General features: G+C 64.3%; 1 protein-coding gene across 1 annotated transcript in view; it reads right to left on the bottom strand.

Annotated features, from left to right (window-relative positions):
- Positions 1-13,156, bottom strand: part of GPC1 (glypican 1) — a 32,279-nt gene extending 19,123 nt beyond the window's left edge. Inside the window, exon 1 of the mRNA XM_054479250.2 lies at positions 12,454-13,156. Coding sequence (XP_054335225.1) covers positions 12,454-12,619 — 166 coding nt within the window. The 5' untranslated portion in view covers positions 12,620-13,156. The remainder of the gene's footprint in view (positions 1-12,453) is intronic.
- Between the last annotated feature and the right edge of the window lie 2,002 nt (positions 13,157-15,158).

Genomic DNA, 15,158 nt, shown 5'->3' with positions numbered 1-15,158 from the left:
GAGGGCCACGCTGCTGGTCACACAGCCCACCACCAAGAACGCCCAGGGCTCCCAGCCCAGGGAGACTCTGAGCAGGTGGCCCTGTCATGTGCCTGCCTGACCGCCTCCCCAAAGGTGAGCCCCGACCTCCTGTGGGCCCTGCGGGTCCTGGAGCAGGTGGGAACGTGGGCCCCCTGCCTCCGTGACTCCCACCCATTTCCTGGAGCCACCTGCCGGAGGAGAGCCGGAGGCTCAGGGTTCCACCCCCAGGCACCTGGAGTACGGACTCCACCCTGTCTACACCCAGACTGCCTGGCAGGGACTGTCTACACCGGACTGCCTGGCAGGGACTGTCTACACCCGGACTGCCTGGCAGGGACTGTCTACACCCAGACTGCCTGGCAGGCAGAGGGATGCCAGGATCCCATGAGATGGCTCTGGGCAGAGGTTGGGGACACTGCCTGGGGCAGGCACATGAGATCCAGGAGGCAGACAGCCTGGGGGAAGGAACCAGCCCCATCCCGTAGGGGAAGGGAGAGGCCCCTGTGAGGGCAGCTGTCCAGACCCAGGGCCGGCATCTCCTGCTCTTCCTGCCTCTCTACAGGGCCTGCGGTGCCTCCTGAACTCTCCACCCTTGACTCTCTTCCTGCAAACCAGCTGCCACCCTCAAGGCGGGCCCGAGAGCGCCTCCGGCCGTTCCACTGTCACTGTACCCTGGGGACGCTGTGCGTTCCACCCAGAATGGCCTGGCAGCAACTCTTCTTGCCATTTCCAACTTCTCACACCCACAGCCAGCGAATGGGAGCGCCGACACTGCGTGCTGTGAGCGCTCAGGGTGACGCCCAGGAAGCAGCTGCGCCAGTGATGATGATGGGGCCTCCTGTCCAGGCAGATCTGGCTCCCCAGCCTGACCTTCCTCCCTCCCCACGGAGTGCCCTCATCCACAGCCCACCTTCTGGAAGATGGGACTTAGAGAAAGAACAGGCCTCCCTGACATGGCACACACTGGGCAGAGGGCGGGCCAGCCTTCTGCCAGGGCACACAGCGACTGTGAGCAGGGCCAGGGGCACACAGCCGGTGTGGACCCGACCCTTGACCCCCTTTGACCCCCAGCAGGTTGGCTTTGGCTTCTCTCAGGACCTGCCCCTTTGCTAAGACGATGGCCACCAGGAACGGCCATGATCTTCAGGAGAGCCAGCCCTCGGCCAAGGGTGTGGCTTTCCCCAGAGGCCCGGCAGCCCGCCTCCCTGGGAACCCCGAGGTCCATGCGGACGGGGCGCAGGCAGGGTGTGCACACCTACGTGCCTTCCCTCCATCCGCCGGCTCCACACCGGCCTCAGAGCAGCCCTGCCACACCCTCCTCATGGCACTGAGCCTTCCTGACCTTCCGAAATGACTGCCAATGTCGCCCCAACCACACAGAGGTCCCGGAGGGAGTACAGGGACTTTGCTGTGTACCGGTACCCAGAAGAGCCTCTGTGTCGGGGCACAGCTCAAGGGATCTCTGCTTGAGGGAGGAACGAACATGGGGGTCATCTACGACACCTCAATTTTGACTCAAACAGACCTCTGGTCACGCCCCTCCTGGCTCTGGGGTACAGCCTTAATGACCTCAGACCCTGCCCACCAAGCCCCCAGCCCCGTCTCTGCCTGGCCCACTCACTGCCTTTGCTACTCAGAAACGGGGTGAAGCCCACCCCTTCTGGGCATCCCTGGGTGCCAGACGCCAGGGGTTCAGCCATGCCAGGCTGGGCTCCCAACACGGCTGTGGATGGACGCCCCTTATTCCCCCCATGGATGAGATGCTCGGGCTTGGAGTGCCAGTCCACCCTGGATTCTGACGGCAGCTGTGTGGCTCCACTGCTCCCCTCAGGCAGGTCTCTCCACACTGCCCAGGGGCTGCCCACCCTGGTCCCCTCTCCGTCCTCTGCGGGCCGAATGATGTGGGCTGGGAGAACCCAGCCCTTCCTGTCTGCTCCCCAAGTCTCCTCTCTGGTCCTCTCAATGAGCTGGCCCCCAGTGCTCCAGGCCCCAGATGCTCCAGGCTCCTTGGGTTGCGGAGGAGCCCCAGGTGGCCAGCCCCAGTTGAGGGTCCTGTAAGGCAGCATGGGAGGCCGAGGACAGGGCAAGAGATGGCCATGGCAAGAGAGAGGCCAAACTGCATTTGGGAGCCCTGGGCCAGTCTCCAGCCAGGGAGGGGTCTTTAGGGTTCGGCCCTCAGGGTTCACATGACTCAAATGGGTGAGTGGTTGCAAACCTCACATGCAGATGCCTAGATGCCTGCATGTCACACCCCTTTACTTGTAACTCACACAAGCTACACACTCATGGTGGCCAAGCACAGGCACAGCTTGTGTGGACCCTCTCATACGTGCCCTGTCTCTGCGCTAACTGCGTCCAGAGAGCAAGTGCTCTGTCTGCAGCTGCATTTCAGCACCCAGAACAGCACCCAGTAGGCGCTCACGGAGCCTCCATCAATGATGCAGAGGACCTGGGATGTGTCCCCCTCACTCGCACGGCAGGCAGATGGCCCTACTCCTTGCTCCGCCCAAGGTGCCTGGGGACTCCCCACCACGTCCCCCCGTTTCAGACCCTTGGCCACAGCAGGCCCTCCTGGGCACCCTTCTCTGCTACAGGGGCGACTTGCTGCTCAGGTCAGCCTGACTTTCTCTGTGCCGTGGGCCCCCTTGCCCATTGGTGAAGCTGCAGACGCTTTCTCAGGACGATGCTTGTTTCTGAAGCACACAACTACCCAGAGGACCATGGAGGAAGCACTCATCACACAGCAGTTACCAGAATATGATACAACGAATTGTGAGGTGGCAACACACGTGCTTCCCCGGGAAGCGGTTTTACAGGAGCCACAACAGGCCTAATACTGACTAGAATTCAAAGTCACAGTGAGAGGACGCGGTTTTCCAAGCTGTCTGCTACGAATGTGGAGGGGCATAAACAGCGGCGATGTCTACTGGTGACCAAGCCCCAGGTCCTGGAACACCATTGTTCCGAGTAAGAAAAAATGCTAAATTCTGGTTAGAGGTTAGCAACAATGGAGATGTAATCTCTTTCTCAGCCAAGTTCATGAACCCCCTGAATTACATCCAGAACCTCATCCGTGCACCCACAGAAGGATGGGTGCATCCAGAACAACCCTCCTGCATGCTGGCTGTTTGGCCACCAGTCTGCCCATCCTCACATCCCAGCACCTGGCGCTGAGTGGTGCCCCTCCCTGAGCTCCCTCTTCCCCTGGCGTGGTCCTGTCTATAGCTCCAGCTGAAGTATTTCTCTTGGGGGTGCTACTGGCGTTTGTGGAAGGGCACCTCCATCTCGCAGGACTACTAGGCTCCCTGGCCCCACCCACTAAACACCAGAGCACCCCCATTCCTCAATCACTGGGATGTCACAAGTGCCCAGGGCAACTGCTCCCAATTGGGAGCCACCGTATCCCAGGGGACCTTCCCAGGTATCTGTCTGACCTGCAGCAACCCCTCACCCCAAATTGCCCACAGGATGAGGCTACGCACCTGGAACAGGGAGGCACCTGTTCTAACACCTAACATCCTGGGTGTGAAGCCACAGAAGGGAGACTGAAGACACTGAGGAGTGTCCTGTGTGCAGCCCCCCACCAGGCTCGGGGAGGGGACATCGCGTTCAGGAACAGTGGGGCTGGATTATGCGAGAGACTTGTCCTTTTAAAATACCTCCTTGGGTCCAGTGTGTCCTAAGCTCCATGACAACTGGAGATGCATGTAAACGCCTGAGCCAACCCTGGTGGCAGGTGGCATCAGCTTTGTCCCCAGGGCCTGGTAGATGGTCACAGGTGGGTGGGATGCTCTCCCTGCAGTCTCCAGAGCCAAGGATGGGCCTTCTGGCCCTGGTTCTGGAGGAGACACTTGGACGTCACACATGGGTTACCACAGGGATGGGATCAGACAGCCACAGGGAGCCCCAGTCACCAAGGATGCTCCAGACACAGGGGTGGGCTGCGGCGGCCACAGGGGGCCCTAGTCACCAAGGATGCACCAAACACAGGTGTGGCCTGTGGGGTCCACAGGGGGCATTGAGGCTGCACCAGATGCAGGGACAGGCTGAGACGATCACCCATAGGCCACAGCTCTGTGACGCACTGGACAGCTGTCCTCGGTGTTTGGGGAAATTGTCTGAAGGTGTGCACAGGCCACAGACTTCCCTACAGGTCCCACTGCTGATGGTGCACCCAGGAAACACCCCTGCCGGGGAGGCTAGGGATCCGGTCGCTGCTGCATGGGCCTGTCCAAGGCTTGGCTGTTCCCAGGAGGGAGACGCGCTGTTCCGGGCCTCAGAGCGTGGGGTCACTGCAGCCAGATCCATCACCCCAGGATGGACCAGCGGGTGAGGACAGGGCTCAGGATGGACAGTGCCGCAGGGTCCTCGGCGGCTGAATTTGGGAGTCCCCGGAAGCCCCAGCCAAGAACCTGAACTTCTGTGGGGCGGGAGCAGAAGCCTAGCAACATTGTACTTCCTGGCCCGCCCAGCTCACCCTTGTCCCTCAGGAGGAGCCAGGACAGCAGGCGGGCATGTGGTGCCCACTGTGGGGTTGGCTCTGACCTCAGGAGACCCGCCGGGCGTGGCGGCTGGGCTGGGCTGAGGCTGGCCTGGCCCTCCTGAGGCGTGTGTCCTCACACGGCCCCGACACGGGGCTGCAAAGAAGCCAAACTGTGTTCACAGCCTCCCCTCCTGTGCGCTCCCGGTGCCCCTCAGGCCTCTGGGTGCCTGCACCTGTGGGGTGGTCTGTGGCCTTGGCCCAGCTCCCCATCCTCTGACCCAGCCTCACCCCTGCTAGCCAGGCCCAGAGCAGGAGTGAGTCACTCGGCAAGCAAGTGTGGGGCTTGGCCTAGGGCGGCGAGGCCTCTCAGCTCTGAGCCCTGGGAACCCCTCTCTGGGACTCAGCTTTCCCATCTGCAAACTAAGTGGTACTCAGCCCACCCAGTAGACAGCCCCTGGCACTGCCGACTCTGGGAACTTCTGGGGTGCCTCAAAGGTGGGAGAGGACCAGGGGAGGGAGGGCCTGGGGAAGGAGGGACCCCAGGGTCCTCCTCACTGCCCGGCTCCAGCCCCAGTCCCCTCCTCTCCCTGTCCACCAGCTGCGTCCCATTGAAGACCCCGAGAGCCCACCGGGAGGCCTAGTTCATAGCTGCCGCTGGGCCTCGCCTCCCACTGCCCTGTGCTGGGCTCAGGGTTTCTGCTTCCGAGTTCCCCTGGCCTCAGGGATGATTTGCAGTGGCGCTGCGGCTGGCCCTCCTCCCCACCAGAGCCCTGGGAGGTCTTCTCCTCCTGAAGGAGCAGGACGGGTGGAGCCCCTGGGTGGCTGCCCTGTCACCCTGCCAAGCCTCCAGGACCCAAGGGGCACTTAGCACAAGAGAGCAGCGGGCCTCCTCGGCCAGCCACTGCCTCAGGAGACAGCGGTGGTGCAGCCTCCTGGCCCCCAGGCCTCTCTCATCTCCACATCTCCAAACCCTCACCCTGCAGTCCCACTGCCTCCCAGCCCAAAGTCCACCTGAAGGGCTCTGCCCCCGACAAGTGGGAGCCTGGGGCCTGTCCAAGGCACACTCACACCACTGAACCACGACTCTCCCAGCCTGGGCTCCCCCAACCCAACCTGGAGAAGGTTTTCAGGCCAGCCTGGCCACTGCCCCCCACCCCGGTTCTGTGACAGCACAGGCGGCGGCATCCTCAGCCACTGCTGTACCACTAGACCTGGAACATCACCTGAGTGGCCTGGCCCTGCCACCCGGACCTGAGGGAGAATCGGAGGCCCACGGGAGGAGGGGCTGGCCAAGGACCCAGTAGCCGTGCAGGGCCTGACGCTGAGGCCTCCCAGGCTTGTGGGGACCAGGCTGTGCCCTGAGAGCGCCTCAGGTGGGCAGGGGTGAGCGGCAGGCTGGGGCGTGGTCACTCCCTCACACTGTCACCAGGGTCTCGGGCGTAACTGTGCTGAGCTCTAAGCCCATTACAGAGACACAGCCCGGTGCTCAGGAGGCCACGTCACAAAACACCCAGAGCCTCAGGCTCTTTGCCACCTGATGGGAAGATGTAGGTGTGCCGGGCTGGGCTAGCTCCCCACTACAGGCTAAACTGTGCCCCCCAAAACCCACACAGCTCAGGCCTAACCCCGATTCCTCAGGATGTGACTTTGGGTGTGGCCCTGTGTGACACCTCTCGTTAAGAAGAGATGGTACTGGTGGGCCCTGACCCAATTGGAGTCATGTCCCTGTGAAGAGGGGGAGTTCAGAGACAGAAGCGGCCTGTGAAGACCAAGGTGGGATTTACCAGCCAAGGAACACCCGGAAGCCGGCAGCGGCGGAGCAGACTTCCTCACGCCTCAGAAGGGGCCAGCCTGGTGGACGGACACCTTGATCTCAGGCTTCCAGCCTCTAGAACCACGGACGACACATGTCTGCAGCTGCAGCTGCTCAGCCTGTGGCACTGTTCTGGCAGCCCTGGAAGCACCTGTGCTCCTAACCCCGGCACCCAGCCCCACCTGGTACCGGGAGGGACTCGGGGCCTTCGCCGCCCCGTGTGGAGCTCAGGCCTGCCCAGGCGGGGGCCCCGGCAACAGGGAGGGTACATGGTGGCGGATGCCTGGGAAGTCAAGCTGGGGGGAAAGGCCGGAGGAGGCGTGTGCTGTGGGTGGGCACGGGGGGGACGCCGTGGAGGGAGGGGACAGGTGTGCCAGAAAGGTGGGTCAGCGGGAGCTGGCGGGAGATGGAGCTGAGGCCACAGGCAGAGGAGGGGATGGTGTGAGGTGGGCCTGGCCCTCTCAGGGGCTCCTAAACCCACCCGGATTCCAGATTGCTACCGAGCCTGGGGCAGTGGGGTGTGCCCCTCACACCTGTACTTCCCCGCCACCCACGGCGGGCCAAGAGCAGCCAAGGAGGCTGCAGCTCTGGGCCCTGCTCCCCAGCATAGCCCTCACCTCACACCTGGCTGCTACGTGCTCTCGCCTGGGTGTGGGGCCTGAAGGTGGAGGGAGAACCGCCCGCATCCCTGGCCCATGCCTCAACACCCTACACTGCACCCCCCACCCCGTCAGGAGACTTCAAGCGGCTCAGGGTACCTGCCCAGGCCTGTTCCCAGACAAAGAAAAGCTGCCACAGGCACGGCAGCAAGGAGCCCGGGCTCTGGGCAGGCGGCTCCTGTCTGGAGCACCCACGTAAGGTGGGGAAGATCCCGGGCCCCACAGGGCTGTGCTGGCGACTGGCAAGATCCAGGCTGGCTCAGGGCTCTGGGCACGTCGACACTGGACAGGGCCAGGGCTGGGCAGAGGCCCCGTATATAGGAGTGCCCACCCCCAGCCTCCACCAGGGGTCCAGTCTTGATCTGAAATAACTAAGCCAGGCCCTGTGAGGACAGTCTGGCTTAAGAAAAGGTGTCTAGCCTCTCACCGGCCCAGGCACGGCAGATGTGGGGCCCCAGGCCAGACCTGACTATGTGGCTTCGGGTGAGCCCCTCCCCTGACTTGTCTCCCGTCTAGTGCCAGCCCATGGCTGACACCTGTGCCATGCACGTGGATGCCGTAGAACAGACATGGGCATGCTCAGACACCCACTAAGCTCTCCTCCGGGGTCTGATGCCCTGCGGTTCGGCCACCAGGTAGGTATGCCCCCAGTCCTGCTGCAGGGAGGCGTCCTCGGCACCTGGGAAGGCACGTTAACCACAGGCTCACACTGTCCCTGCTGATTGCTGGTGTGAAGGTACAAGCCCCAACAGACTGGCCTGCCTTATCTCCCTGGCTTGGCACCTGTGGGCACCTGAATAGGGTGCCTGTCCACTAATCCTGGGGCACTTGGCCCAGTGTGGGTGGCTGGTCTGCCCTGTTGGGGACATGCAGGGCTTCGCAGCACACGCTGGGAACAGCCCTCCTAGCAGGCTGGAGTGGCAGCCCTCCCCCGACAGGCAGTGGAGCCAGGCTGAAGGGTGAGGCCCAGCTGTGTGGAAGTACGACTCTCTGGGCAGCACGGCCAGGAGGAGCTGGGCAAGACTGGAGGCAGGGAGACCAGGAGGAGTCCTGGTTAAACGTTCTAAATGCGCCTAAGAGATGGAGCCCAGGCCCAGGACAGGAGAGCTGGCTGGGGAAAGCATGAGCCTTGCAGAAGTGCAGAGCCTGGGACAGGCAGCCTGGCCTGGCTTTACTGGGCAGTGGTCAATGCTGTAGCCAGATCCGGCCCTAAGAGGAGGGCTTCGCCAGGCCTCGGTTTACTCATTTGTAAAACGGGTCTACAAAGACCCCTTCCATCTGATGTGTTAACCAGACAGTAATGGGAAACACTCCACAAGCCGGGTTCATGAGTGCTCTTAGGGTACTGGATGCCATTAACTGAGAGGGGTGTGTGTGGGCCTTTGCAGACGGTGTCTGGAGAGAGGGGGGACACGGCCCCAGCACCTTCTCCCTCCTGGCCACCTTCACAGGAGGTCATGATTATTCCCTTTGTCTCCTGTGAAAAGGCCCAGGAACACCGGGGATGGGATGGGGGTGGGGGCATCTGTGCCTGAGGAGTGCAGTGGCCTGCCTGGCATGGGAGGCTTGGCGGTCTACTAGGGACCCAGGCCGTTGCATCACGCAGGTGGCCCTGTCGAATCAGGGCTGCCCTGGGCTCCGCTTGGTGCTCACGCTGGGGATGATGAAATCCCAGCTCCTCTCATGGAGGGAAGAGCGGTGGCACAGCAAAGGCTGAGGACCACCTGGGAACCACACGGAGCTACCTGGACAGGACAGGGCACAGGGAACCGTCTGGTCTGGTGAGGGGCTGTGTGCCAGGCAGCCTCCGAGAGGCCCACTGAGCAGGACTGAGAAGCAGATGCTGGTGGGCTCTCCTGGGCCCAGCCAGGAACACCCTTTCAGGGATGTGGGAAGGAGAGGTCCAGGCCCTCTGAGGATGGTTCCCCAGAGTCTGTGTGCCAACCACCCAGGTGGTCAAAAGTGGCACAGAGAAGAAAAGATTCCTTCGGAGGGGCCCAACGAGTGGGTGCTTGGTACAGGCTCCAGGGCACGCTGGTGCCCGCTCCAGCTGGTAGGCGGGATGCCACTCTGGGGCACAGGAGCGGCCGGGCAGTTCCTGCGACACAGACAGTCCCATGCCCCGCTCTGACTTCCGCCCCCAAAACTGGACCGTAGGGCCCCTCCTCTGCCTCAGGCTGGAAGACCGTGAGAACAGGTGTGTCTGCTCCGAGGAGACCCTCCTCTACCCTCCGTGTCCCGCTCCCCACCCAGCACAGCCAGGTATAAAGCCAGGAAGGCCTGGGGGTGTCCTCCGAGAAGCTATCCTGGGCCGGGAGCCAGCCAGATTCTGTGGCTACAACAGGGAAATAGATAGAGGTGGTCCCAGCGACCAGGGAGCTCAGGTGTCAAGGTGGGGCACTGAGACCCCAGCAAAGGAGCAAACAGACACACATCAAATCACATCAGACATCAGGAGGCCAGACAGGTGCTCTGGGAACACCTATGCCCAGACACAACCTTGTAAGCAAAAGCAAGAGGCCTGCTGGCACGCGTGCAGTGATTCAGCATGAGGGCTCCTGGCAGCACAGGGGCGCCCGGGGTGCCACTCGGCTCCGCCCTTGCCTTCTGTGCCATGCCCTGGCATAAAGGGAGGGTGGCCGGGTGCCCTGCCGCAGTGCCACCGTCCAGCTGGTGGCACACAGGCCTGCTTCCTTGCCCATAAAATGGGATGGACACTGCTGTCACTGCAGCCTGGCCTGGCTGTCCAGAGGACAAAGGAAGTCTCAAAAGGGAGCCCAATATGTTCTGACACTGCCCTCTTTCACGAGCAAAGTCTCCTGTCGCCCACTGCCATTTCCGGTCCCTGGGGCAGAGGCTGGGAAGGCCCGCCACACACCCAGGGCCACCTGCTCTCCTTCCCACGAGGAAGTATCAGATCTCTACCCCACCTGCTCCGGGCCAGCGAGGTGCCCAACCCCAGGGGGTTTGCATCTCCTCTGAGGAGGTCCCCCTGGAGAAGTCTGGATGCAGGAGAGAGGGGACTGAGAATGGTGCCCACTAGGCCACAGAGGGTCCAGGGCTCCTGGGAGGAGCTGCCGCCCAGGGGCCACCAGAGGGCGCCCGTTCCGCGGAGCCCAGGCCCAGCCGACAAAGCAGGAGGGGACACTAGGCTTGGCTGCCCCAGGACTGCTGCGGCCGGAGGGAGTCACCCTGTTTCCCTCAGCCCACGTGGCTCCCACACTGTCTTCTGTACCTGGGTCCTGAAGGTTACTCCTCACTTCTGCAGCCATAGGGGATCCAGGGAGAGAGGCTCCCGTTGGAGGGGCACCGACTGGAGAGGCAGTAATCCTGCCCAGTGCAGTCCCAGCCTTGCAAGTCTGGAGGAGGGTGGCACCCCCAGCCCTGGCAGCAGGCACTGGCCCACGGCTGGCACCGTGGTTAGACAGCTGCAGGGCGTTCATACTCCCCACGCGGGGTGGACCGCATCCCCTGCCCCATCAGACACAGAGAAACCAACGCAATCTGCCCGTCCTGGGTCCCTAACCCACCGCATTCCCCAACCCAAAAGCAGCAAGACCCGCACTCTCTGGCCCAGCCCCACGTCAACTTCTCCATCTTGTCCTGCTCGCTCTCCTCACCCTTGGGAGATGGCCAAACTCTGCCACTCTGTCTCTCTACCTGGCAACAGTGGCCTGCGGATGCAAGCAAGGTTAGGTTGGCTCCTAAGGACGCAACTGCCCAGAGGACATGGAGGGGCTAAAAAGGGCTGGGGGCTAATGGTTTCCAAAGGAGCAGGGTTCAAGACTGGGCTGGGAGGGGCAGCCACTCAGCCACTCTGCCACTCTGCTACCCTGGTGCCTGGGGAGGGATTCACCAGGAAGGCCAGGGATGCCTCTTTGTGTGTGAGCAGAGGGGCAGAGAACGAACCCAACCGTGCCCAGGGCCTTGTGCTGCCTGGCATCCAGGTGTGCCCCCTACCTGGGACAGACAGAGCCCAGTGGGGTGCGGGAGGCAGCCTGGAAATGACTGGGTTGCCTCTGCAGAGGCACAGGAAGGCCTGTCCCAGGGACTTTGGAGAGGTCCTTCCAAGAACCCCAGGCTGGTGGTGAGGGCATCGGGAGATCCGCCAAGGGACTGTCTGCGGGTTCTGTTCCTCCTGGGGGGGGGGGGGCGGTCAGGGGGTCCTTACAAGAACCTCAGGCTGGGGGCATCGGGAGATCCACCAAGGGCAAGGGGCTGTCTGTGGGTTCTGTTTCTCCTGGGGGGGCAGGGGTCCAGAGCCCGACTGCCATCTCCCACCGCTCCGCCCCCCGCAGCAAGGCATGGTCACAGACCCCTCTCACCCAGATGCACGGATCCTTCTTGCTCAGAATCCCCAGGACCATGGGCATTCCTGCGCTGAGTCCCCATCCGAGTAGCCCTCCACCCGCACTCCCACTCCCGTGATTTCAGAGGAGCCCCCCAGAGCAGAAACCTAGTCTGTTTTGTTCTTGCCCACTGGGTCCCTGGCACGGGGTACAGACCGAGGTTGGTCCCCACACGTGGAAAGGTGAAGCTTGGGTTCCAAGAGATCCTTAGAACACGGAGCCTACCGCTCCACCCAACCGTACACTTCTGTCCCCAAAGCTCCTCCGGGACCACAGGGAGGGAAGAGGCAGAGCGGCAGGCGGCTGCAGGGCTTAGGGGGCGCCAAGAGAGCCGCTGTTCTTACAAAGAAATGACACGGCCCCTGGGCGGGATCCAATGCGCCGACCACCTGCAGCTGGACTCGCGGCGCGAGGCCGCCCAAGTGCCAGGCGGGGGCCGGCGCGTACAAGTTCTTCGACAGGAATCTCTGCGAGGCGGCGGCGTTCCGCCCGCGGATAAGTGCCCAGCTCCCTCCCCATCCCTCCGCACTACCCCCCGAGGGGGTCGGCTTATAAAACCCACCTAGGCTGCCTTTGCTGGAGACCCTGCGAGAATCCCCGGGCAGGACCGGAGACGCCTCCCAGAGAGGTCTCTACAGAGAAGAAAGGGTCCGCGGCCACCGTCAGCGGCGCCCCGAAAGCCCGGCCACGCCGAGCCCCACAGCGCCCCGACAGCCGGCCCCGGGGCTGGGACTCCCGGCCTGCAGGCGCGCTGGGCCGAGCGGCGGGCAGAAGACGCCCAGCTCCCGCCGTGGCCCAGGAGGAGCGCCCCGAGCCCGCAGCCCGGCGAGATCAGCTCCGCAGGGAAGAGGCCGGCGTGCGGGGGGCGGGGAGGGGTGGAGGACGACCAAGCGGAGCGGAGGAGACCCTGGCGAGGGAGTGCGGCGCGGGGCTTGGAGGCGAGGGCCGTGGGGTTGTAGAGGAGCCGCAGCGCAGGGGGCCACTCGGGGCCCGGGCGGCGGGGCGCAGGCGGCAGGATCCCGCGCCGGGGGCGAGTAGCCGCGTCGGGAAGACCAGGGTCGGGAAGACCAGGGTCCGGAGCCCAAAGCCCGGCCAGGCCCGGGTCCCCGGCGCCGCGCCCTCACTCACCCGAGATCTCCGCCTGGGGCACGTCGCTCAGGCTGAAGCCCTTGGCTCCGTAGATCTGGCGGACCTCGCCGCAGCTCCGGCTCTTGCTGGCCGGGTCCCCGCGGGCGCAGGCGACCAGCGCTGCGGCCGCGCACAGCAGCCACCAGCCTCGGGCCCGGAGCTCCATGGCGGGGCCGGCGGCGCCCCCGGCCACCCGCCCGCGCCTCTCTCGGATCCTGGCCGGGTCCTGCGCAGTTCCCGCCCGCGAAGGGCAGAGCCAAGGTCCCGGCGCGCGCTGCTCGCGGTCCAGAGGCGGCGGCGGCCGAGGAGGCGGAGACAACAAAAGCCGGCGGCGGCGGCGGCGCGGGGCGCGCGGGGTGCGAGGTCCGAACGCTCGCTCGGGCAGCCCAGAGCGCGGCGGGATAGCGCAGTCCCGGCTCGGCGCCTCCCCCGCCGCCGGCCCGGCCCCTCGGCGGCCGCGGGAGAGGAGAGGGGCGGGGCAGGGTGGGAGCGCAGGGGCGGGGGAGGGACTGGGAGCACCGGGCGGGGCGGGGCGCGGCGCGGGGGCGCGGGCCGGGGCGCACTGGGCGCTCCTCTGGCTCTCAGGGACCCAGAGGGCCCGCCTGGCCGCGCGACCCTATCGATCCCCGGCGGGAGGCGGCGGAGCCGGGCAGCGCGGGGCCCCGGCCGGGGTCCCTGAGGGCGGCCCCCCACTCCCAGCGCCCAGGGCGGTGGCACCACCTGTGGGGGCGGGGACGGGGGCGGAGGGTGCGCGAGGCAGGGCTTCCCCCGCCGGACGTGACATCACGCCTCCCGCGCCCCAATCAGGGGCTTCCCCGCCCCCAGCCGAAATCGGCATCCCGCTCCCCGCTCCCTCCCGCGCGCTCCGGCTTCCTGCACCCTGGCAGCGCGCCCCGAGAACGCTCTCCCGGCGCCTCCGTACCCTCCGCCCGCCGGCCGTGCCTCGAGCCGCCGCCCCTCTCCCCGCCTGCACCCCGCAGCGGCTCCCTCCCCGCGCCCTTCCAGCCGTCTCGCGCTGGGCTCCGGCTCACACCGGGGGCTTTTGTGGTGTGGGGGAAACTGGCCAAGAAACTCGACATCACCTCTCCCAGTCCCAGGGAGCGGCAACAGATGGCTTAATTGTTGGACCTTGACAGCTGTTTTGGGGAGTGACCCTCCACGTTCTTTGGATGCTGGAGAAACCAAAGTGATGGGGCAGGGCCGGTCTACTGGTTTGGGCTGCTGGGTGGGGCCAGGTGACTTCTGGAGAAGGGGTAGGGTCGGAACCCAGCGACTAGTTAGGTCACTGGGGGAGGAGAGTGGAGTGACCAGGAGCAGATGCCTCTTTGAAGAAGGCGGGAGGGCTGCCTGCACCTTGTATGGTAGGAGGGCGCGTGACTTCAGCTGCACATGGGGAGCTGGCCTGGATGGGGTCTGTAGGGAGGGGGCGAGGACTGTGATGTTGGTGTCTGGAGAGCCTCACGCCTTCCTTGGCTCCCAGGTCCCCCCACCCCGGCCCCCTGTTCTCCACATGGTGAGGCCTGGCGGTGAAGCCAGATGCCTGAGCTGCAGAATTGGGGGCAGGCATAGAGGCCGGCAGCCTTGGCAGAGAACCTCAAGATGACCCCCATGTACGGCAAGGGTGTCCTGATTTCAGGGCCTGTGGCATCACCTGGAAGCTGCAGCGGGGTGCGTGGTGGGGGTGGTGCCAACATTCCCTGCCCCCGTGCCTGGGGCTCTCAGCTGCTGTGTGGGGCTGGAGCAGGAAGGTGGGGTGCCCTCCCCCTGGGCTCTTGGGGTTTCCTGCCCTGCCTCTCAGAGAAGGTTGCTCCTTCACCCAGAGACACTGAGTCATTGCTGGAGAGGGAGGCTTTGGGGACCCAATCCAAGTGTACATTTCCCTGCCCTCCCCCACATACCCTCTGCTGCGTCACATTTTGTGACTCACAGACCCCTGTTCAGTACATGCTCTGGGCTTGCTCCTTCTTGCCTGGGCCTGGAGTGGCTGCCTGCACACCTTATCCAGCACGGTCAGGAGCCCGGGCCCACGATCCCGCTCTCTCTGTGTGGTCTCACGCACTGCGGGATCAGGCAGGACTGCCTGGGCCTAGGAACCTGGACTTGGGGTTAACCCGGCCTGAGGCTCGATAGTTACCCCGTCACTGTCTATGCCTCCTCTTAATCTGACCAGGTTGAGTTATTCCTCCAGGCAAGTCCTTCCTCCAGCCTAGTTCTGGGCCTCTGGATGGCAGTGTGGACAGCAGGGCTTAGAACGCGATGGTTGCAGCCTCGGCCTGGCCCTGGCGACCCCTGCGTGGCTTCATCTCCTAAGCAAGTCCTTACCACCATCGCAGGTCGTGGAATCATTCCCATTCCACAGACCAGGAGACCTGTAGCCAGGACCTTCCCTGGAGAGGATGCACATGCCGCCGGGGGCATTGGAAGCAAAAGCCGGGTTTGCACCTGGGAGGAGCCGCAGGATCCTGAGCAGCTGCAGCTGCCCCTGCTTCCCTCCTGGCAATGCCGCACACGCCCTCTGTCACCAGGGCAGGAGCCGCCAGGCTGCCTGTGCTAGTCGGGTGGAGGGTCCAGACTGGGACTCTGGGAGGGTGGGCAAGGCTGATCAGCCCCCTCTTCCACCACTGTCCTTGGGGCCACCCCACACAGGACACATGGGTGGGTTTCAGGACATAGTTGATGCCTTGAATCCCAGCCACCGCAGTGGC

The sequence above is a fragment of the Pongo pygmaeus genome, chromosome 11, assembly GCF_028885625.2.
Source record: "Pongo pygmaeus isolate AG05252 chromosome 11, NHGRI_mPonPyg2-v2.0_pri, whole genome shotgun sequence".
Lineage (NCBI taxonomy): Eukaryota > Metazoa > Chordata > Mammalia > Primates > Hominidae > Pongo > Pongo pygmaeus.
Note: the sequence above shows the minus strand (reverse complement) of the source record. Positions and strands in the feature narration are given on the sequence as shown.